This window comes from Macaca mulatta, chromosome 14 (assembly GCF_049350105.2).
Source record: "Macaca mulatta isolate MMU2019108-1 chromosome 14, T2T-MMU8v2.0, whole genome shotgun sequence".
Taxonomy (NCBI): Eukaryota; Metazoa; Chordata; class Mammalia; order Primates; family Cercopithecidae; genus Macaca; species Macaca mulatta.
This window is the reverse complement of record NC_133419.1, coordinates 55612101-55637957: the sequence shown is the minus strand read 5'-3', so window position 1 is coordinate 55637957 and position 25857 is coordinate 55612101. Positions and strand designations below refer to the sequence as shown.

General features: G+C 39.3%; 1 protein-coding gene across 11 annotated transcripts in view; it reads right to left on the bottom strand.

The window, feature by feature from the left end:
- Positions 1–25857, bottom strand: part of SBF2 (SET binding factor 2) — a 528961-nt gene that overhangs the window by 113634 nt on the left and 389470 nt on the right. For all 11 annotated transcript variants that reach the window (XM_077963424.1, XM_077963415.1, XM_077963418.1 and 8 more), the window contains one exon: positions 3705–3773. In XM_077963424.1, coding sequence (XP_077819550.1) covers positions 3705–3773 — 69 coding nt within the window. The remainder of the gene's footprint in view (positions 1–3704; positions 3774–25857) is intronic.

Here is a 25857-nt window from a genome sequence, read left to right as displayed (position 1 = left end):
AAGCCTCTGCCTCCTGAGTTCAAGCGGTTCTCCTGCCTCAGCCTCCCGAGTAGCTGGGATTACAGGTGCACTCCACCATGGTTGGCTAATTTTTGTATTTTTAGTAGAGATGCGGTTTCACCATGTTGGCCAGGCTGGTCTCGAACTCCTGACTTCAAATGATCCACCACCAAAAAAAAGAAAATTTTAATCTGCATATGCTGGCAGTAATGCATGACTCTTCCCTGGCCCCTCACCCCCACTCCCACTCCTTTTCGCCAGGAAGGAAACCAATGGTTCAGAGGAAATGGGATGAAGGTGGAAAAGGGAACTTTTACTTTGCATTTTGTTCCTTTCTGTACTATCTGGAATATATATATATGAATTTCTTTTCTTTTTTTTTTTTTAAGATGGAGTTTTGCTCTTGTTGCCCAGGCTGGAGTGCAATGGTGTGATCTCGGTTCATGGCAACCTCCACCTCTGAGGTTCAAGTGATTCTCCTGCTGCAGTCTCTCAAATAGCTGGGATTACAGGCATGCGCCACCATGCGCCGCTAATTTTGTATTTAGTTTCTCCATGTTGGTCAGGCTGGTCTTGGACTCTCGATCTCAGGTGATCCGCCCGCCTCGGCCTCCCAAAGTGTTGGGATTATAGGCGTGAGCCACCGTACCTGGCCCGTGTATATATATGTATATATATATACACACACACACACACATAACTTTTACTTAAGATAATGTCCATCTGGTTGGTGGCATTGCGGATCAGTTTGATTTTTAAAAATTATCTGCAGTATTAGACTATTAATATAAGTTCCTAGGGACCATGTCAATGTTTGATTAATGTTGCTGCCCATGATGTTGCCTGTCATAGTAGCTTTTTATATTGAGATACCCAATAAACTTTTGTTCCATTGAAAAAAATTAATAATGTTATTTAAAATATTTTAAATATTTTTAAATATTTGTTTATTTAAATATTTTAAATATTTTAAATATTTAAATAAACAAGACAAGCAGCTGAGTCCATTCTCTGAAGCAATGCTAGCAAGACCCAGGAGTTTATACTGGCTGGACAGTATAAGGATGGCTAATTTGCAATTTGTGCCCAGGATAATGCAATTTATATCTACTTCCTTAATCAACAAATCTAATATGCACTAGAAATAATTTTCCAAAAGGTACAGATTTAGAAAATATCCGAGAATCAGTGTGATCTACCTTACCTAACCCCTCTGTAATCAATGCAGTACTTCTTTCTTCCAAACTTATCCTTCTCTGTCTTGCTTTGTGATACTGGAACTGGCCCTTATAAACATTTCTCCTTTGCCAAAATGCAGAATATTAAGCTTTGCCAGTAAAGATGCTGAAGGAACACTGCAGTAGGAAGTGGATTCTCTTCCTAGTTCTGGTGTACTTTCTCCTTCTTGCTACTGTGGTAGGCACCTACTGGTGGTGTGTGGGACTACAGTGGCAGTGCTCACTATCTATACAGTTTCAGGGGTACCCCAGGTGGTAGCTTCCTATCAAGTTTCACTGGCACCCTAGAAGTTTCAGGGCCATCCTAATGGGTGGCTTCCTAGCAAGTCTTGCCAGCACTCCAGCAGGCAGTTTACTGCTTGCCAGTTCTGGTCTGTTGAAATTTTATGCCATCCAGTGGCCACAACACCTCTCCAACATGATCTGAATCAGCCTAGATCTGGGGAGGGGCTTTCTTCCAAGTCTGCTTCTTTGTTGGGTACTATGTCTGAGCTCTAGAGGCAGTAGTTGCTCCCTATATTCTATTCCTGTACTCTTAAGAATTCTCTTTACCTCTTAGTACTTAATCCCCTATTACTACTTAATAACTCCCTATATTAAAATTTCTGGTCAGGTGTGGTGGCTCACCCCTGTAATCCCAGCACTTTGGGAGGCCAAGGTGGGCAGATAGCTCGAATTTAGGAATTTGAGACCAGACTGGGCAACAAGGTGAAACTCTGTCTCTACGAAAAATTACAAAAATCTGCTAGACGCGGTGGCTCACACTTGTAATCCCAGCACTTTGGGAGGCCAAGACAAGAGGATCATGAAGTCAAGAGATCAAGACCATCCTGGCCAACATGGTGAAACCCCGTCTCTACTAAAAATACAAAAATTAGCTGGGTGTGGTGGCACGCACCTGCAATCCCACCTACTCAGGAGGCTGAGGGAGGAGAATTGCTTGAACCTGCGAGGTGGAGGTTGCAGTGAGCTCAGATCGCACCACTGCACTCCAGCCTGGGTGACAGAGCAAGACTCCATCTCAAAAAATAAAACCAAAAAAAAAAAAAGATTAGCTGGGTGTGGTGGCGTGTGCCTGTAGTTTCAGCTACTTGGGAGGCTGAGACGGGAGGATCACTTGAGCCCAGGAGGCAGAGGTTGTAGGGAGCTAAGATTGTGCCACTGCACTACAGCCTGGGCAACAGAGTGAAACCCTGTCTCAAAAAAATAAAAATAGGCTGGGCACGGTGGCTCATGCCTGCAATCCCACCACTTTGGGAGGCCGAGATGGGTGGATCACCTGAGGTCAGGAGTTCGAGACCCACCTGACCAACATGGTGAAACCTCATTTCTACTAAAAATACAAAAAATCAGCCAAGTGTGGTGGTGTATGCCTATAATCTCAGCCACTTGGGCAGCTGAGGAGAACCGCTTGAACATGGGAGGAGGAGGTTGCAGTGAGCTGAGATTGCGCCATTGCACTCTAGCCTGGGCAACAAGAGCTAAAACTCCATATCAGTAAATTAATAATAAAAATAAAAATAAAAATAAAATAAAATTTCTCTGTTCAAATTACTGGTGTGGTTTCTGCTTCCTGATTGGACCTTGACTGATTCATCCCTAAACCAAAACAATCCAAAACAAACTCATCCAACAACAAACCATGCCAACCACAAAAAATCAAATCCAAGCCCACCACTAAAACATTAAGTATGTATGATTACTCTGCTAACAGAGAGAAACAGTATGGCAGTTACCAAACTTGTTACCTTATTGCTTCTTGAAGCTGACTGTGCATGTGGCTGAATAGTAAGTGAGCTGCTACCACAGAATTACTGTGCATTATTGCATATTTCAAAAGGACGTATTAAATGCATTGTTCCAAGTGTGGGTGGTTATCTAATGCTTTACAAGTCTTTCACGGGAAAAGAAATTTGCTGATTTTTGTCTGCCATAAGAATTAATCTATTTATGAAAAAGCATAGATATAACTGTAATAAGTGACAGAATTTTAAAAAATCACTTTGAACATTCCGGAAAATTCTCAGAAGGTTCACAGAAATTACCAGTAAAGTTAAACTCTAATTTCCGGCTTCAATGTCATTCATTCAATAAATATTTACTGAGTGGCCCTGGAACATAGCAGTAAAGAAGACAGACAATATCCCAGCCTCATGGAATTTACTTTCTATGATGGGGAAAAAACATGTAAACAAACCAATATGTAACATAAATTCAGATGTTTTAAAGTGTTATAAAGAAAATTAAGGAAAAGGATGTAATGGGTGTGGGTGCTATTTTAGGAGATGATTTAGTGTTCTATATTAAATTTCCTACACATAGCAATAAATGTTATAATAAATATAACCACAGATATATCTTAGGCATACTACTAAGAGGACAGGACTCATGTAGTTCCATAATAAATCAAACTGAATACATTTATGTAAATCGTAACAAGCTTATATATGGACCAATGAAACTTACCCTATAGAAAGCACTGGTCAAAGGGAGTAATGCTGCGGCAATGTTATATTCTTCTAAACTTGAACAATCCTTTAAGCAAAACAAAGACAAAAGAGCATTAGGATACTTTTACCAGAAATCACAAATATATGGGAACTAACATCTGGAATACACTGTTTACTGTCCTATGGGGTTTTTACCTTTTTATTTTTATTTTGCAGAGGACCTGATGGAGGGGTTTGTACTTTTATTCCAAACTGCCATTAAGGCATAGCTAGGTAAGTTTTGGGGTAAAAAACTGTGTGTGAAGCACATTCTTTTTTTTTTTTTTTTTTTTTTTTTGAGATGGAGTCTTGCTCTGTTGCCCAGGCTGGAGTGCAGTAGCGCGATCTCGGCTCACTGCAAGCTGCGCCTCCTGGGTTCACACCATTCTCCTGCCTCAGCCTCCCAAGTAGCTGGGACTACAGGCGCCTGCCACCACACCCAGCTAATTTTTTTTACTTTTAGTAGAGATGGGGTTTCACCACATTAGCCAGGATGGTCTTCATCGCCTGACCTTGTGATCCGCCTGCCTCGGCCTCCCAAAGTGTTGGGATTACAGGCATGAGCCACTGTGCCTGGCCCACATTCTTTTGTAAATAATGTAAAAGTACATTTGAGAAAGGTATTTTCATACACTATTGCTGAGTAGCCACTTTTACTTTCCTGCTCCACAAAGATTGTGTTAAAAGTTGTGTAACTTACACAAATTTTTTTTGGAGGGGGTTTTAGTATGTTTACCAACTATATTCCATTGAGACTAAGATACATTTTTTGCACATTTTAACACTTCTGAGATTGGGATCATCTTATAATTGACTGGAGGTATTTTTTTCTCTCTCACTGTTATATAAAAAGGGTTATCTTGCAGGCCGGGTGCGGTGGCTCATGCCTATAATCCCAGCACTTTGGGAGGCCGAGGCAGGTGGATCGCCTGAGGTCAGGAGTTGGAGACCAGCCTGGTCAACACGGTGAAACCCTGTCTCTACTAAAAATACAAAAATTAGCCAGTCATGGTGGCGGGCACCTGTAATCCCAGCTACTTGGAAGGCTGAGGCAGGATAACCGCTTGAACCCAGGAGGCGGAGGTTGCAGTGAGCCAAGATCCTGCCACTGCACTCCAGCCTGGATGACAGAGTGAGGCTGTCTCAAAAAAAAAAAGGAGGGGTGGGTGGCGTGGGGGATCTTGCTATTGATCCGACAAGATATATCACTGATTCTAAAACCCATTGAGTGAAATGCTAATGAACAGAAAGTTCAGGAAATCTCAGTGGGAATGTAAAATGGCACAGTGACTGTGTATAGCAATTCCACACACACAAAAAATAAAGAAATATATAATTACTGTATATTACAGTTATTCTTCTGGACATATACCCAAAAGAATAGAAAACAAGAACTCAAACAGGTTTCTGTATACTCATATTCACAGAAGCATTATTCACAATAGGCAAAAGGTAAAAGTGACTCAGGTGTCTACTGACAGATAAGTGAATAAACACAATGCGGTGGAGAGAGGTTCCAAGATGGCTGAATAGGAACAGCTCCAGTCTGCAGCTCCCAGTGTGAGTGAGGCAGAAGACGGGTGATTTCTGCATTTCCAACTGAGGTACTGGGTTCATCTCACTAGGACTTGTCAGACAGGAGGTGCAGCCCATGGAGCAGGGCGGGGCATCGCCTCACCTGGGAAGCACAAGGGGTTGGGGAATTCCCTTTCCTAGCAAAGGGAAGCTGTGACAGATGGTACCTGGAAAATCAGGACACTCCCACCCTAATACTGCGATTTTCCAATGGCCTTAACAGATGGCACACCGGGAGATTATATCCCGTGCCTGGCTCAGAGGGTCCCACACTCATGGAGCCTCACTCACTGCTAGCACAGCAGTCTGAGATCGAACTGCAACGTGGCAGTGAGGCTGAGGGAGGGGTGTCCACCATTGCTGAGGTTAGAGTAGGTAAACAAAGCCACCAGGAAGCTTGAACTGGGTGGACCCCACTGCAGCTCAAGGAGGCCTTCCTGCCTATGTAGACTCCACCTCTGGGGGCAGGGCATAGCTGAACAAAAGGCAGCAGAAACTTCTGCAGACTTAAACGTCCCTGTCTGACAGCTTTGAAGAGAGTAGTGGTTCTCCCAGCATGGAGTTTAAGATCTGAGAACAGACAGACTGCCTCCTCAAGTGGGTCCCTGACCTATGAGTAGCCTAACTGGGAGGCACGTCCCAGGAGGGGCCCACTGACACCTCATATAGCCGGGTGCCCCTCTGAGACGAAGCTTCCAGAGGAAGGATCAGAAAGCAACATTTTCCGTTCTGCAATATTTGCTGTTCTGCAGCCTCCGCTGATGATGCTCAGGCAAACAAGGTCTGGAGTTGACCTCCAGCAAACTCCAACAGACCTGCAGCTGAGGATCCTGACTGTTAGAAGGAAAACTAATGAACAGAAAGGACATCCATACCAAAACCCCATCTGTATGTCACCATCAAAGACAAAAGATAGATAAAACCACAAAGATGGGGAGAAAACAGAGCAGAAAAGTTGAAAATTCTAAAAATCAGAGCGCCTCTATTCCTTCAAAGGAATGCAGCTCCTTGCCAGCAACAGAACAAAGCTGGATGGAGAATGACTTTGATGAGATGAGAGAAGAAGGCTTAAGACGATCAGCAGTAACAAACTTCTCTGAGCTAAAGGAGGATGTTTGAACCCATTGTGAAGAAGCTAAAAACCTTGAAAAAAGATTAGATGAATGGCTAACTAGAATAAACAGTCTACAGAAGTCCTTAAATGACCTGATGGAGTTGAAAACCATGGCATGAGAACTACATGACACATGCACAAGCTTCAGTAGCCAATTTGATCTAGTGGAAGAAAGGGTATCAGTGATTGAAGATCAAATGAATGAAATGAAGCGAGAAGTTTAGAGAAAAAGGAGTTAAAAGAAATGAACAAAGCCTCCAAGAAATATGGGACTATATGAAAAGACCAAATCTATGTCTGACTGGTGTACTTGAAAGTGATGGGGAGAATGAAACCAAGTTAGAAAATACTCTTCTGGATACTATCCAGGAGAACTTCCCCAACCTAGCAAGGCAGGCCAACATTCAAATTCAGGAAATACAGAGAACACCACAAAGATACTCCTGGAGAAGAGCAACTCCAAGACACGTAACTGTCAGATTCACCAAAGATGAAAAGAAGGAAAAAATGTTAAGGACAGCCAGAGAGAAAGGTTGGGTTACCCACAAAAGGAAACCCATCAGACTAACAGCAGATCTCTCGAGAAAAACACTACAAGCCAGAAGAGAGTGGGGGCCAATATTCAACATTCTGAAAGAAAAGAATTTTCAACCCAGAATTTCATATCCAGCCAAACTAAGCTTCATAAGTGAAGGAGAAATAAAATCCTTTACAAACAACAAATGCTGAGAGATTTTGTCACCACTAGGCCTGCCCTACAAGAGCTCTTGAAAGGAAGCAATAAACGTGGAAAGGAACAACCAGTACCAGTCACTGCAAAAACATACCAAACTGTAAAGACCATTGATGCTAGGAAGAAACTGCATCAACTAACGAGCAAAATAACCAGCTAACATCATAATGACAGGATCAAATTCACACATAACAATATTAACCTTAAATGTAAACGGGCTAAATGCTCCAATTAAAAGACACAGACTGGCAAATTGGATAGAGTCAAGACCCATCAGTGTACTGTATTCAGGAGAGCCATCTCACATGAAGACACACACATAGGCTCAAAATAAAGGGATGGAGGAAGATCTACCAAGCAAATGGAAAGAAAAAAAAAAAAAACAAAAAACAGGGGTTGCAATCCTAGTCTCTGATAAAACAGACTTTAAACCCACAAAGATCAAAAGAGACACAGAAGGCCATTACACAATAGTAAAGGGATCAATTCAACAAGAAGAGCTAACTACCCTAAATATAGATGCACCCAATACAGAAGCAGCCAGATTCATAAAGCAAGTCCTTAGAGACCTACAAAAAGACTTAGACTCCCACACAATAATAATGGGAAACTGTAAAACCCCACTTTACACTGTTGGTGGGACTGTAAACTAGTTCAACCATTGTGGAAGACAGTGTGGTGATGCCTCAAGGATCTAGAACTAGAAATACCATTTGACCCAGCCATCCCATTACTGGCATATACCCAAAGGATTATAAATCATGCTACTACAAAGACACATGCACACATGTTTATAGTGGCACTATTCACAGTAGCAAAGATTTGGAACCAACCCAAATGTCCATCAATGACAGACTGGATTAAGAAAATGTGACACATATACATGATGGAATACTATGCGGCCACAAAAAAGGATGAGTTCTTGTCCTTTGTAGGGACATGGCTGAAGCTGAACCATCATTCTGAGCAATCAATCGCAAGGACGGAAATCAAACACCGCATGTTCTCACTCATAGGTGAGAACTGAACTATGAGAACACTTGGACACAGGGTGGGGAACATCACACGCTGGGGCCTGTCGTGGTGAGGAGGGAGGTGGGAGGTATAACATTCGGAGATACACCTAATGTAAATGACGAGTTAACGGGTGCAGCACTCCAACATGGCATATGTATATATATGCAACAAACCTGCACGTTGTGCACATGTACCCTAGAAATTAAAGTATAATAATTTTAAGAAGTAATAAATAAGAAATAAATATTTATTTATTTTAAGAAATAAATAAAAAACAAAACAAACAAAACACACAATGTGGTATATAAGCACACACACATAGATGTATGGAATATTCAGCCTTAAAAATAAATTCTGGCACATGCTACCACATGGATGAACCTCGAGGACATCATTATGCTAATCTTTTTTTTTTTTTTTTTTTGAGACAGAGTCTCACTCTGTCACCCAGAGATGGAGTGCAGTGGCATGATCTCAGCTTACTGCAACCTCCGTCTCCCAGGTTCAAGCGATTTTCGTGCTTCAGCCTCCCGAGTAGCTGGGATTATAGGCACATGCCACCACACTTGGCTAATTTTTATATTTTTAGTAGAGACAGGGTTTCATCATGTTGGCTAGGCTGGTCTCAAACTCCTGACCTCAAGTGATCTGCCTGCCTCAGCTTCCCAAAGTGCTGGGATTACAGGCGTGAGCCACCATGCCCAGCAGATATTTTCATACAGTTATATTAACCAGTTCTTCCTCTATCTGGCAGCGGGGTCCAACGTGGCCAGAATCCAGAATAGTGCCCACAATGGCTGCAAATGTGGCAACTGATTTCCCTAGTGGCTGAAGAATAGTGATTAAAGCCCTGACCTTAGACAATGTAGCTATCTCCATCAAAAGTCCTCATCCATCCATTATTTTATATGTTTGCATGAAATTATTTTAAACTCATAGAGCTGGGACCTTAGACATCAATTATTCCCGTGCAATTCCTCCACTTTCCAGATTAGAGAAAAGAGGCATAGATGTCAGCCACAGAACCACAACTGGAATCTAGATTTATCTACCTATTGGTGTGGTGTTTTTTCCTCTAGACACTGCCTTTTGTACTTGCTTTCCTTTAATTTGTGAGGTAGAAAATACGGATTGTCTGAACTTCCAGCACTAATTTTAGAGTGTGAGGGTGGTGAGAACAGACCTGACCAGGAGAGCAGCAAAAAGCTTAGAGCTGCCTAAGTGCACTAATGCCCGAGACAAGCACTCTAGAAAACAGGAGGAAGAGTCAGAAGGGAAAAAGAATATACCACAGATAATCTTTGCCTATTTCAAACTACTGCTGTGGATGGGGAGGTTGTAGTACTGCCCTGAGGAAAAAGGAAGAAACTTTCTTTCAAGAGCTTAGCCTAGAAGTGGCTATCTAGTCTAAAGCCAGTCTTTCTAGCCTGAGTGCTTTTGGTACTAGGATCAGCTAAAAATGTTTTCAATTGAATTTCATGTATTGTCAATTCTGAAAAACAGTTTAGAATCTACTGCATGTTCTATTGCAATGACTACTGAAACAATAACGGCTGGGCACAGTGGTTCACGCCTGTAATCCCAGCACTTTGGGAGACTGAGGTGGGTGGATCACCTGAACTCAGGAGTTCAAGACTAGCCTGGGCAAATGGTGAAACCCTGTCTTTACAAAAAAATACAAAAATTAGCTGGGCACAGTAGCCTGTGCCTGTAGTCCCAGCTACTCAGGAGGCTGAGGCAGGAGAATCACTTGAACCTGGGAGGCAGAGGTTGCAATGAACTGAGATGGTGCCATTGCACTCCAGCCTGGGCAACAGAGTGAGATCTGTCTTAAAAAAAAAAGGATTATAAGATACATCTCAGCAGTAAAAAGTCATTCTCATATGCTCACATTCTGTGACCCAATTAAAAATAAAAAGGTAAAAGATAGGCTCAAGCTTTCTATATTATGCTAAAAATAATATTTTAACTAATTCATCCTATTGAGTAAATGTTTATTGGAGAAATGAATAAGTGAATAAATAAAGGAATAAACGTAAGGAGAATAACGAGAAAAAGGAGCTAAGGACAGAAACTTGGGAAAGATGTGTATTTATATAAAGGGAGTGAGGAAAATCAAGATGGGGAAAGAGAACTGTTGAGAATGGATCATAGATATTAAGAGGAAATCACCAATAGTGTTACATGCTTTAGAGAAAGTTTAGTAAAATAAACATTTAAAAAACAAAAAGAGAAACTGATGAATATAAGAGGTCACTGGTAACTTCTGAAATTATTAGGGAACAGGTGAGTAGAATAAAACAAAAGGCCCTGACTATAAATCTTCAAGGTTGAAAAGGAGAGCAATAAAATAGCCACTTAGGCTGGGTGTGGTGGTTTATGCTTATAATCCGAGTACTTTGGGAAGCCAAGGCAGGCAGATTGCTTGAGCCCAGGAGTTTAAGATCAGCCTGGGCTATATAGGGAGACTTTGCTTCTACAAAAAAATTTAAAAAATAAAAAATTGGCAGGGTATTGAAGGTCCCAGCTACTCGGGAGGCTGAGATGGGAGGATCGCTTGAGCTTGGGAGTTTGCAGTTGCGGCAAACTATAATCACGCCATGACACCCCAGCCTGGGTGACACAGACACTGTCAAAAAAAAAAAAAAAAAAAAAAAAAGCTTTGTTATTACATCTAAATTTATTGTCTAATGAATCTCGATAGGGCTCAACTAGATGAATGGTGAGATTTTATCCAATCCTTTGATTCTTGAGAATTAGGAGGGCCCCAAGTACACTAAAATGGAAACTCCAATGGAGGAGAGAGAGGAAAAAGAAAGATCACTAATAGACTGAGGACTCTGAGATACGTCTGGTAGTCAATATGGTCCCCATTTCTAAGGCAGGATTAGACCCTGAAAACATCATTAAAAGCAAATATCTAGAATTTATATTAAACAGCAAGATTCCTGATGATATCATCAGATATAACATATGAGGAAAAAGAAGCTTGGTTCTGCAAGGAAGACTCAGGACTTCCTATTTTTATGGCGGGGGGAAGGATGAATGGGGAGAGCTCTTTAAAGTATTCTGCAAATACTAGTTCTGTAGAGCACTGATAGCTGTTACTTGGGGGGAATTGGGGAAATGCTGAGTAAACAAAATCAAACAAGGTTTTCCTTCTCTTTCTTCTTCTTTTTTTTTTTTTTTGAGATGGAGTCTCGCTCTGTCACCCAGACTGGAGTGCAGTGGCGCTATCTCGGCTCACTGCAAGCTCAGCCTCCCGGGTTCACACCATTCTCCTGCCTCAGCCTGCGGAGTAGCTGGGACTACAGGTGCCCGCCACCACGACCGGCTAGTTTTTTGTATTTTTAGTAGAGACGGGGTTTCACCCTGTTAGCCAGGATGGTCTCCATCTCCTGACCTTGTGAACCGCCTACCTTGGCTTCCCAAAGTGCCGGGATTACAGGCGTGAGTCACCGCGCCTGGCCTTCTTTTTGTAAAAAAAAAAGAAAAAACAAAACAAAACAAAACAAAACAAAACAAACAAACAAAAAAAACCCCAGGATTTTGCGAGAGTTTAAACTGTGACTCTATGAAGGGAATTCGGCATACAACATTTGTAAACCCAATTTAACTGAGTATTTTAAAAGAAGGCAGTTGTAAAATACATTTTGGAAAATGATTATTTAAGATCATCAAAAATCCTATGATAGAATTCCAATCAAAATGTTAAATGAGTTCTAAATTTCGTTTCAAAGAATCAATATGTCAGTATGTTCAATTCTTTGCCTTCTACTTTTAAACTTAACTTCCTCATAAAGCAACCTTTCTCGATTACTGTTCCACCCTGACTCATTCCGGTTACCTGTTCCACCCTGACTCATTCCAATTACCTGCTACCTGCTCTGCCCTGACTCATTCTCCACCCTGCATAACCATTTTTGCCGCCAAACCACTCACCCTGTCACTCTCTTCAAATTAGCCAATAGGAATTAGTTTAACCTGTGCCATCTAACCCTAGCCAATAGGGAAACGACGCAGCAGCAGGGGCCACGTGCATCAGGAATAAGAACCCCTTCCCCTCCCTTGTCCAAGTGTGAGCTCACCATTGCTCCATCTGTAAGGGCACACACTTCTATAGAAGTAACTTGCCTGGCTGAGAATTAAAAAGACAATTTTACATTTGAGTGCTATTTCTTTTGCGGCACCGAAATCTTATTTATAACAAAAAGAATTTAAAAATTTAAAAAAATTTCTTTCTTAGAGACAGGATCCTGCTCTGTCGCCTAGGCTGTGCAGGGGCACAATCATAGCTTACTGCAGCCTTGAACTCCTGGGCTCAAGGGATCCTCCTGCCTCAGCCTTCCAAGTACCTGGCACGCACCACAGCACCCAGCTAATTTTTTATTTTTTTATGTAGAGGCAGAGTTTCACTATGTTGTCTAAGCTGGTCTTGGACTACTGTGTCCTTCTGTCTCCACCTCTCAAAATGCTGGGATTACAGGCATAAGCCATGACACCCAGCCCAAAAGATCATTTTAAAATTTACTTATAGATTTTTATTTCTTGACTTATGGTTGTTTTCCTAATCTGATAGGCAATTCTTCTAAAAATAATTTTCAATGATAGATAAAATATTTTAAAATCTTTAATACAATGCAATAAATTGGCAAGAAAGCAAGGAATATGCAGACCAAAATATAAGTAGAAACTTGGAAAGATAAACAGAACACTGAAGCTAAATTTTAACTTAGGAACTGGTGGTGAGCAAATTTTAGTATTAGTTTTGAACTCAAGGGACTCAAGGGATAGGACAAAAAGACTAGCATTTGCTAAAGGCAGAAAGTCATTTAGGAGAATATAAACCAAAAATGAAATGCTGAGCCCCACAACCAAATGAATAGACCCCTGGCCAAAGTGATCCCAGGAAACGTGAAAAACTGAATTCCCGGCCATAACAGGAAGGGAGGTCGGACACGCCTCATTAGCCCCCTCCCTTTTGGTGTTTAGGTAAAATTACAGATCTGACAAAACAGACTCTTGGTGGCAATAAGATACCATATTATAAACACGACCTAAGGCCATGCAAGGCAGGGGTTAAGTCATACCCTATAAACCATAAAATCTCATTAAAGGGTTGTTTTTTTTTTTTTTTTTTTAATTTTTGTATTTTGAGACAGGATCTCACTCTGGAGGCTGGAGTGCTGTGGTGTAGTTTGCGCTCACTGCAACTGCGACCTCCTGGGCTCAGGTGATCCTCCCACCTCAGCCTCCTGAATAGCTGGGAAAACAGGCATGTGCCACCACGCGCAGGTAATTTTTGTATTTTTTGTAGAGATGGGGTTTCACCATATTGGCCAGGATGGTATCAAACTCCTGAACTCAAGTGATCCACCCACATTTGGCCTCCCAAAGTGCTGGGATCATAGGCATGAAAACACGTTTTTAAAATTATCCCAGTATAAAGCAGCTTCCTTTCCAACCTGACTCTGATACAGCATCACATGATAGACAGGAGACCCTGAAGGAAATCAAAATATTTTTCTTTGACATATTTTGAAATGGCCCTGCAAAGTCATCTGCTGTGGGGGAAATTTGCATCTGTAGAGACTCTCCATTAATGCAGCCAGGCCTTCCCTTTCTAGGACTTTCTCAGCTGTGGGAGAGATTAACTGGGAGTCTGACACTTTTATGGTCTAAAAAGAGACATGTACCATCCATTCTCTCTGAGGGCTACTACCTATGAGGCTTCATCTACATAATAAACGCTTTGACCTCCATGACCCCCTTATCTTGACTCAAGCATTTCTTTCTACTGACATCAAGTATTTATACAAAGCTTAATTCTTTCAATCAGTAGCCAATCAGAAAATCTTTGAATCCACCTATGACCTGTAAGCCACCACCCCACAAGATATCCCACCTCTTTAGGATGAACCAAGGTACACCTTCCATGTATTGATTTATGATTTTACCTACAATTTCTGTCTCCCTAAAATACATAAAATTAAACTGCAACCTGACTGCTGGGCTGTGGTCACTCCTATTGGCTCAGAATAAGCCTCTTTAAAATATTTTACAGATCTGGTTTTTCAGTTAACAAGAATGACAATAATCCTGGGATCTCTAAAGCCACCTATGACACCAGATAGAAAGTCTGAGATGGAAGAAGATAACTGAGCCAAAAAAGAGATAAATATGTAGGTAAATCTAAACACACACTGACTGTATAAAATGACAATATTGTCTTTTGATGGCAAAGAAAATTAAGATACAACTAAACTATACAACCATGGTAGCATAGACTTTGTAAGGGAGTGGATTGGAGTTAGATTTTGATAAATCTGATAGATTTTGATAGATTTTGATAAATTAAGTAAGCATTTAAGAATGTCTGTATTATCACCAAAGAAATAGAAATAGAGTGGGTTGCAACTTCCAAACTAGTGGAGAAAAAAATGGAATAACAGGAAAATAAAAAAAACATAACAAACCTGAACCCAAGGGAAACAAAAACGAAGTGGAAAAAGAAACTCAGAAAAGGGAAACAATCAGAAAAAGAAAAAAATAAGATGGTAGGAATAAATATGTTAGTGGTGGCAAATATCTGAGTATCACAGCACCAAATACGTTGCCAGTCAAGGTATCCAAGGTATTACTGATGGTGAATCCCTATGGGTCTGCAGCAACCTTATTTCTTGCCTCCTCAGAAGAAAGAACTGGACTGAGGAGCATAAGGCAGAAAAAGAGACCAAGGCAAGTTTCAGAGCAGGAGTAGAAGTTTATTTTAAAAGGCTTTAGAACAGGAAAGAAATGAAATAACACTTGGAAGAGACCCAAGTGGGCACATGAAGGTCCAGTGCCATTTTAACCTTGATCCTAGGACTTTATACCCTGGCTCCTTTCCCATGATTCTTCCTGTAGGCTGGACTACTCATAAGTGCAGTGCCCTCCTTACACTTGGGAGGTGAGCATGCATAGTGTGTTTAGGAAGTTGTATGCATGCCCATCTGTGGCTTTCTTCCCTTTTTGGGTGGTGTGCCCCTGGAAGGTCATACTCTGCCATTTTGTCTCTTAATGCTCATGCCCAGGAAGTTGCTTCTCCCTGGTGCCTGCATTCAATTAACACTTTAGTGTACCAGGTGTGGACAATCAGGAAATGGCCTGTCCCTGGTGCCAGTTGCCAATTTATCACTTTTAGAGAGGCAATGTGATAACTGCCCAACCATCACCTGACATTCCTAGTGGGTGGGGGACAGCTTTCTCCTGCCTCGCTCATGCCTAACTACTTGTAACAAATACAACAATAGCACAAATGGACCAAATGTTCTGGTTAAAAAAACAAAGATTGACACTGAATCTAAAACCAGAATCTAAATATTTGTTGCTTATAAACAACATATATACAAAACTTAAGGATACACAAAATTTAAAGGATAAAAAAATATGTACCAAAAGAAGTTGGGGTAGCTACATTAACAATCAGACTATAAAATACTCTTTAAAGCAAAATGCATTACTAGGGATAAAATGAAGCATTACATAATAATAAATAGCTCAATCTACCAGAAAGCTATAACAATTTAAATGTGTATAAACCTAGTAACTTAGCCTCAAAGTATATAAAGCAAAAACAGATGTAAAAGGAAAAATAGATAAAATAGATAAATTTACAATCATGCTAAAATATTTTAATATACCTCTCTCAGTAACTGATAGGTCAAGCAGGTAGAAAAATCAGTCATCGTATAGTAGATTTAAAGAAATACTGCAAAAATTAGAGCTAATAGATATGTACAGAACACTGTATATAAAAACTTGCTTGCTCTAATGGACACTGCACTCTAACATTGTACTCAGAACTGTTCACATGGATTTAAAAAAATTGACCTCATACTGGTCCATAAAATAAGTATCAGGGCTGGGTATGGTGGGTTACACCTATAATCACAGAACTTTGGAAGGCCGAGGTGAGAGGATCTCTTGAGCTCAGGAGTTCAAGACCAGCCTGAGTGATGGTAAGAGCTCTTCTACAAATTATTAAAAATTAGTTGGGTGTGGTGGCATGTGCCTGTACCCCCAGATACTTGGGAGGCTGAGTTGGGAGAATCACTTGAGCCCAGCAGGTTGAGGCTACAGTGAGCCATGATTGCATCACTGCACTCCAGCCTGGGTGACAAAGCAAGACCCTCTCTCAAGAACAAAACAAAACAAAAAACTATCAGTAAATTTCAAAATGTTCTGAATCATACAGATAGAATTGTCAGCTCACAATGCAATCAAGTTAGAAATCACTAATACATGTAAAATACTTAAAATTGTACCTGGTATATAGTAAGTACTCAATAAATGTTATTATCACTGAGGCTAGGAAATGCTTAGCATATCACACTCTATTGTGATTATTTACTTGTCTCTTTACTAGACTATAAGCAATTTAATGGCATTTTTATAGCAGTGAGTAAGAAGCAGTTATCAATATTTATGGCAAGTTGTTGAATGAGTGATGTGCCTTTTTGAATGTCATACAAAGCTGAAAGAACAGTAGAACAAATGATCTTACTAGGTCTTAGATTTCCAGAATTAGCATTGAGTGTAATCAGGATTTTCCTTTGAATAATGATTTTCATTTATTCAACAAATATTTATTGAGTATCTACTATGTGTCCTAATGAACTCAGGAATCTCTTTATCCCAAGAGGGAATAGGGATGACAAATAAGAACACATTTTAAAGGGATGAGATAAATTCATGGCTGAATAAGGTACATCCTTAAATTAGAGGGACAATGATGTTCTTTCATGATGTCTCTGTGGGGAACTTTGTTGGAGCTCAGTTACTGGTTAGGCAGATTTTTAAGTTAGAACAAGTGATCTTTTGTTTTAAATTCAAGAACATGAGTTTTACACATAAAAAGAGTGACTGTTAAAACTAAGTAGCATCTCTCCCTCAGTCAAACCTCTGGAAATGAATGTGTGTGAGAAAGGAAAGGAAGAAAAGAAATATGAGTCAATGGGAACTTCCTTCAAAGAGAATATTAAAATAAACTGAAATATTACTTTGAAGGCAGTCATTACCTTGGAGTCATGTTTAGGTTTTTATTTTAGAATACAGTCAGGCCATGTAGGAAAACACCGCACCTTTTTCCTATGTGGTATCACTGCAAGGTCTCCATCTTCTCCATGGATTTTATATAATAATCCCAGAATGCGGCAAAAAGTATGAATCATCTTTTTCTTCCTGACTTATTCCTCACCCCCTTAGGACACTGCTATGCACAAGAATGTCATCTGTGTCCTAGCACATCTGAATTTCTTTAACAGAAATGCCTTGCATGTTTCTGAAGACTGTCATGAGGCCCAAGGCAATAAAGTTCAACTGACTTGAGCTGTAATCTTCTCCCAAGGAAATGGTTGGGATGCCAAGATGCCTTTTGACTTTGATTTTACAGCAGGGCTTCATTTGTAATGACACTGTCCAAACTTTAAATGACAACAGCTGTGATATGAAGCCCTACACACTCATTTATAATAATTTTCCACAAATTAAAAAAATTAAACAATGGGGAATTTCAATCCATGACCAATTAGCAGGGAACAGGCAATCATAAAACGTTTAGACTAGTAGGCACTATTTATTATCTTACAAAATGTTTACACATTGTAGTGCATGTCTCAAACCTGTGTGCTGGTCAAATGCTGATTGCAAAATAGAAATAAAAAATTCTTTGCAAATCACGTTAGAGACATTCTAAGTTAATTAGGTTGAAAGAGAGAACAATTTTACAACAATAAGTCTACAACTATTGACACAGCAACAGCATTCCAGAATTGTGCAGTTATCTGTTGGGGAATCAGTCCATAAATACATAATCTGAAGTCCCCTGTGCTTTGGCCAAATAATAGCATTATAGTAATAAACATACCAAGCATTTTATAACTTGCAAGGTCTTGAATACTGACACATGTTTTATTCTGAACTTTGCTTTGTAATTTACCTTTAATTTTCCTACTACAATTGAAGAGTGAGCCCTGCAATCTTAATTTCCCATTATCCTCAATTACTTCATACTTTTAACCTAGATACTTTTGAGCTGTTGTGGCCAACATTCCAGTTTGATAAAACTCTGGAATCTCTAAAAAATGTTATATTTAAACATTAAAGAAAAAACTAGATGGAAAGGAACAGTGTGTTACAGAACTGACTTTCCGTTAGAGTTTAGATTAGACACAGCTTAGAAAAAAGTTTTTTGAATTGCCCAAAACATTGAAAACATTTGCATCTTCTACATAAGGGCAAAAATTAAAAACACAAACTCCTCTTTGTATCATATTACTCTCCTATTCAAAAATTCGGCAATTTTCTGACCATTTTAGAATAATGACCAAACTCTTCTGCCAGGCGTATTAGTCCTCCTTGGTACGGATCCACCTCTATACCCACCTGACCATATGGGCCCCTGTCACAAGCTGCTGCTTTAGTCAACCTATTTTATTTATCACCTTCTATTCCACATCATACTTATTCCTACCATACCTAATATGGCTGAAGAAGCCCATCCATGCTTTGGTTTGTCATTTACATGCTCTCTCCTTGGTATTTTCATATGCATGCCCCCATATTTCTCCCTTCTTTCCAAGTACAATATTAAGCAAAAAATAGGCAAAAGGATTTTTTTTTATACAGTTTCAGCTTCAAGTTATATTTTATTTTATTTTATTTTGAGACGGAGTCTCGCTCTGTCGCCCAGGCTGGAGTGTGGTGGCCGGATCTCGGCTCACTGCAAGCTCCGCCTCCCGGGTTTACGCCATTCTCCTGCCTCAGCCTCCCGAGTAGCTGGGACTACAGGCGCCCGCCACCTCGCCTGGCTGGTTTTTTTTTGTATTTTTTTTTTAGTAGAGACGGGGTTTCACCGTGTTAGCCAGGATAGTCTCGATCTCCTGACCTCGTGATCCGCCCGTCTCGGCCTCCCAAAGTGCTGGGATTACAGGCTTGAGCCACCGCGCCTGGCCTTCAAGTTATATTTTAACTTTAAATAAACCTATAAAACCATAAAGGATGTATCACAGTTTTGAATACCACTGTTATTTATATGTACAATGACTCCCATTGAGATAGAAGGTGAATGCTAGACTTGACAAATAATATTAAGCTTTATTTTAAGTTATTTGAGTGAAAGGACCAAGTCACTTTCAACTTTATATGCCTGGAAACTAGAACACTGCACCTGGCATATGGCAATAATAGTTAGCACTTATTAAGTGTTTACTAAGTATCACACATATTCGAAGTATGAATTTACAGATATTATTTCATTTAATCTTCACAACATCTTGATTAGATAGGTACTGTAATTATGTCCTTTTTGTTGATAATGAAACTGAGCCTCTCAGAGGTTAAATTATTTGCCTGAGATTATATGGCCACAAATGGCAGAGCCAGAATTTGAACCTGGGTAGTCTTACTCCAGTATTTGTGCTTGAAACCTCAATGTTCTCTTGCCTCTCAAGCAAGATACTGAACTGAATATAAAAACGAAGTCTATGGAAACATAATTCATGAAAAAGAAACTTTCTTGTAAATGATAAATAATATCCTCAAGAGAGTTTGAAACTATACATCTATGAAAAAACAATTAAAAACATAATTGTTACAATTAAACTGCAATGGAAGGGCTTGAAGAAATTTTTTTTTTCTTTATGTGTTCATTTTATCTCTATATTTAGGAATTTAAAAACATTACAAAATATAGGGGATGAAATTAAAGCTTCTAAAATATACCTAACAGAAGTACCGGAAATTGTGAATAGAGAAGGCAGATGGGATACCGTAGAAGAAATAATTTTAAAAATTTAGTCTTCAGATGCAGACAGTCCACATAGGACAAATCAAAGAGAACTACACTGAGACACATTGTGGTATAATTTCATTACACCAATGATTAACAAAAAGACTCTAAAAGCTGTTATAGAGAGAGAGAGAAAAAAAAGCAGTTCATCTACAAAGAAACAAGAATTAGGGGTGAAAAAAAGTTCAACAATGTTAGATGATAGAAAATCACACTGGGCACTACTAGAGGCAGTGGAGAAGGACGGGGGCAAGAGTTGAAAAACAGTTGGGTACTATGCTTACTACTTGGGTGATGGGATGAATCTGTATCCCAAACCCCAGCATTATGCAATATACTTGTGTAACAAACCTGCACATGTACCCCCAAATCCAAAATAAAAGTTGAAATTCCTTAGAAAAAGAAATAAAATCACAAACAGCAATGTTTTCAGAGTGCTGAGAAAAAATACTTAAACATCTATTTTATTTTATATTTAAAAATAATATACAGTAAAATAGACTTGTTTTCTGGCTATACAGGTCTATGGATTCTAGTACATAACCACATTAGATTGTATAACCATAGTCGGATTCAAAATACAAAACAGTTCCATCACTCCCCACATTTCTCATTGCCATCTGTTTATAGTCATGCTGTCCTGCATGACTACTAGACCCTGGTAATTACTGGTCTCTTCTCTGACACTATGGTTTTGTCTTTCTGAGAATGTTATGTCAATGAAACTGCACTATTTATAACCTTTTGTGAGTGGCTTCTTTCACTCATAAAAACATCTTTGAGATTCATCCACACTGTTGTATACAACGGTTCATTTTTATTGCTGAGTAGTATTCCATTGTATGCATGTACCAGTGTGTTTATCCATTCATCTGTAGAAGGACATATGGGTTGTTTCCAGATTTTGGGAATTACAAATATAGCTGCTATTAATATTCAAGTACAGGTTTTTGTGTTAATGTAAGTTCTGATTTCTTTTTTTCCAGGGTAAATCCCTAGGAATGAGATGGGTAAGTCATATGGCAAGTATGTTTAACTTTATAATAAACTGCCAAACTGTTTTCCAGATAGGTTGTACTACTTTATTATTATTTTTATTTTGAGATGGAGTCTCACTCTGTCACCAGGCTGGAGTACAGTGGTGAGACCTTGGCTCACTGCAATCTCCGCCTCCCAGGTTCAAGTGATTCTCCTGCCTCAGCCTCTTGAGTAGCTGGGACTACAGGCATGCGCCACCACGTCCAGCTAATTTTCATATTTTTTGGTAGAGACGGGGTTTTGCCATGTTGGCCAGGATGGTCTCGATCTCTTGACCTCGTGATCTGCCCACCTCAGCCTCCCAAAGTGCTGACTTTACAGACATGAGCCACCATGCCTGGCTGGTTGCACTATTTTATTTGAGAGTTCTGTTATCTCTGCATCCTTGTCAGCCTTTGATATTTTCAGTGTTTTTATTTTAGCCATTCTAGTATATGTACAGTGGCATTTCTTTTTATTTTTTTATTTTTTATTTTATTACTATTATACTTTAAGTTCTAGGGTACATGTGCATAACGTGCAGGTTTGTTACATATGTATACTTGTGCCATGTTGGTGTGCTGCACCCATCAACTCGTCAGCACCCATCAACTTGTCATTTACATCAGGTATAACTCCCAATGCAATCCCTCCCCCCTCCCCCCTCCCCATGATAGGCCCCAGTGTGTGATGTTCCCCTTCCCAAGTCCAAGTGATTTCATTGTTCAGTTCCCACCTATGAGTGAGAACATGCGGTGTTTGGTTTTCTGTTCTTGTGATAGTTTGCTAAGAATGATGGTTTCCAGCTGCATCCATGTCCCTACAAAGGACACAAACTCATCCTTTTTTATGGCTGCATAGTATTCCATGGTGTATATGTGATAGTGGCATTTCTTTAAGGTTTAATTTGCATTCCCTAATGGCTAAAGATATTGAATAGATTTTTATGTGCTTATTTACCATCTATATATCCTCTGTGATAAAATGTCTGCTCAACTCTTTTATCCATTAATACAAATCAAGCGGCTTGTTTTAATATTTTGTAAGAATTCTTTAGATATTTAAAAATATAAGATCTTTGTCAGATATGTTTTGCCAATATTTCCTCCTAGTGTGTGGTTTGCATTTTAATTTTCAACAGTATTTTTTGTAGAAAAAGTTTTAAATTCTGATAAAATCCAATTTATCATTTTCTTCATTTATGGTTTGTGCTTTTGGTGTCCTAAGAAATCCTTGCTTTACACCAAGGTCACAAATATTTCCCCTGTTTTCTTCTGAAGTTTTATAGCATAAGCTCTTATATTTATGTCTACAACTTAATTTTTATAAATGATATAAGCTAAGGGTTGAATTTCACTTCTTCTCCCATGTGGATGTCCTGTTCCAGCACCATCTGTTGAAAAGACTATCCTCTCCCCGTCAATTACCACGCCTTTGTCAAAAATAAATTATCTATATATGTGTAGGTCTATTTCTGGCCTCCCCATTCTGTTCTATGGATCTATATAGCTATTTTTTTGTTTTATTTTGTTTTTGTTTGTTTTTGAGATGTTGTTTCGCTCTGTCGCCCAGGCTGGAGTACAGTTGCTTCATGTCGGTGTACTGCAACCTCCGCCTCCCAGGTTCAAGTGATTTTCCTGCCTCAGCCTCCTGAGTAGCTAGGATTACAGGTGCTCACCAACACGTCTGGAAATTTTTGTATTTTCAGTAAAGACAGGGTTTCACCATGTTGGCCAAGCTGGTCTTGAAGTCATGACCTCAAGTGATCTGCCTTACTTGGCCTCCCAAAGTGCTGGAGTTACAGGCATGAAGCCACTGTGCCTGGCCTATTTAGCTATTCTTACACCAATACCACACAGCTTTGATTACCATAGCTTTAATGTAAGTTTTGAAATCAGTTTTTCAATTTCTTTTTTTTTTTAAATATGGAGTCTCACTCTGTCACCCAGGCTGATGTGCAGTGGTACAGTCTCAGCTCACTGCAACCTCTGCCTCCTGGGTACAAGTGATTCTCCTGCCTCAGCCTCCTGAGTAGCTGGGATTACAGGTGTATGCCACCACACCCGGCTAATTTTTGTATTTGTAGTAGAGACGAGGTTTCACTATGTTGGTTAGACTGGTCTTGAACTCCTGACCTCAGGTAATTTGTCTGCCTCGGCCTCCCAAAGTGCTGGGATTACAGGCATGAGCCACCATGCCTGGCCAATTTATTCTTAATAATTGTTTTGGTTATACTAGGTCCTTTGCATCTCCATATAAATTTTAGAATCAGCTTGCTAATTTCTACAAAAGAGACTGCTAGGATTTTGATGAGAACTGCACTGAATAAACATGAATTTGAGAATTGACATCTTAGCAATTTCGGGTCTTCTAACCTATGAACACGTGTTATGGGGTATCTTTTCATTTATTTCAGTTTCTTTAATTTGTCTCAGTAATATTTTGTACTGTTCATTGTATAGGTCTTGGCATGTAAATCTATCTCTAAGCATTTCATGTTTACTGGTGCTATTGTAAATAGTGTTTCTAAAAATTCTAATTGTTACTATTATATAGAAATCAATTGGTTTTTAAAAATTTACCTTGTACTTGGCAGCCTTGTTAAACTCACTTGTTCTAGAAGTGTTTTGTGTATGTCTGGATTTCTGAAGATTTTTTCTATATATGATATCATATGTGAATAAATACAGTTTTACTTCTTCCTTTCCAATACTTATCCATTTTATTTCTTTGTATTGCCTTATTTCACTGCCAACAAACTCCACTATAATGTTGAGTAGAATGGCGAGGACAGACATCCTTACTTTTCCTCTGAAATTTATAGGGGGGAGAGCATTCAGTCTTCTTCTATTCGATCTGGTATTAGCTGTAGGTTTTTTGTGTATTTATTAGATTGAGAAAATTACCTTCTAATTCTACTGTGAAGAAACTTTTTTTAGTAATGAGTGGGATATGAATTTGTCCATACTTTTCCTACATCTACTGAGATGATCACATAGCTTTTCCATCTTGGTCTGTTAATATGGTGAACTTGTTTTCAATTGTTTAACCAACTTGCAACCCTGAGATAAATTCCACTGGTTCATGATGTATCATTTTTTTCTTAAATATTTGGTACAAATCATCAACATCATATTCATTTTTAAATATTCACTAGACACAGTTTCATTTATTTAATCTATTAAAATTATCGGGGGCAGTAAATAAAACTAATTTTCACTTTATAAGATATACAGAATAATTTATGATTCGAAAGAGCTGATTCTGGTCTCAAAAAAAAAAAATTATTATCATGACTTCCTGGTAGCTTCTAGAACATACTACAAAAAATGCTGTTCAAACTGATTTCACAAAGATATCAAGTATTTTCTTAAATAGCATGCAAACAGTACCAGTGGAAGTATTTCCGGAAACTGAGCCCAAATACAGTGCCACTTCAGGACTTGTTGGAAACCTGAATTAACATTTCTACATAGTTCAAGTATGCGTAGCAATAAAGGTCCTACACATGTGCACCAAAATCACTGAAAACAGAACATCTTTTATGTCTATCTGTGAATACAAAGATGACTGGGTTTCTCAATAAGTAGTTTTCTACTTTAAACTTTTTGTAAATATTCATACCCATTGATAAAATTTTATAGACATTTACATATCAATATTTTCTTGTTAGTTTTGACAGTAGGTGAAAGCAAGTTATTAAGCTGGGATGCAGCTGGATTACATCTGTTTTTTAGAATGACCACTCTGACAACAGTGTGGAGAAAGAGCCATGTAGAGGACAGATTCAACCATTCAGCCACCATTGAGCTCCCATTACGTGCCCAGTGCTATTTTAGGTGCCAGTTATATAGCAGTAAACAAATCAAAGTCCCTTTTATCATAGAGTTTACATTAGAGTAGAAAGATATTGGAAATATACTCCTTAATCTTTAGATATTAAAATCTTACATTTAAATTTTTGGCCCAAATGCCATCTGTTCATAATCTTTTGTTGTTGTTGTTGTTGTTTTAGAAAGGGCAGGGTCTCACTCTGTCCCCCAGCCTGAAGTGCAGCAGTGTGATTTTGGCTCACTGTAGCCTCGACCTCCTGGGTTCAAGTGACCCTCCCACTTCAGTCTCCTAAGCAGCTGGGACTACAAGCATGTGCATGGTTTTTTTTTTTTTTTCTGTAAAGATAGGGTTTTGCCATGTTGCTCAGGCTGGTCTTGAACTCCTGAGCTCAAGTGATCCTCTCACCTCGGCCTCTAAAGTGCTAGGATTACAGGTGTAAGCCACCATGCTCAGCCTATTCTTTAGTTTGTATTAAAATTATATATATTATATATCCTCCCTAATTAGTCATAAGGCCTTTTGAGGGCAATGACTGTGTTAACATAATAGATGTTCAATAAATATTACTAAACAAAAGAACTATTACTCTAAAAATGAAAAGAAAGTTATTTTACAAATATAACTAAAAGAGAAAATAAAGTATTAGTATAGTGATTCCTTTTTATGAAATCACTTCTCGGGGCTGGGTGCGGTGGCTCACGCCGGTAATCCCAGCGCTTTGGGAGGCCGAGGCAGGTGGATCACGAGGTCAGGAGATCGAGACCATCCTAGGTAACACAGTGAAACCCCGTCTCTACTAAAAATACAAAAAATTAGCCAGGTGTGGTGGCGGGCACCTGTAGTCCCAGCTACTCAGGAGGCTGAGGCAGGAGAATGGAGTGAACGTGGGAGGCGGAGTTTGCAGTGAACCGAGATCATGCCACTGCACTTCAGCCTGGGTGACAGAGTGAGACTCCGTCTCAAAAAAAAAAAAAAAAAAAAGAGATCACTTCTCAAATGTGCACTTTTAT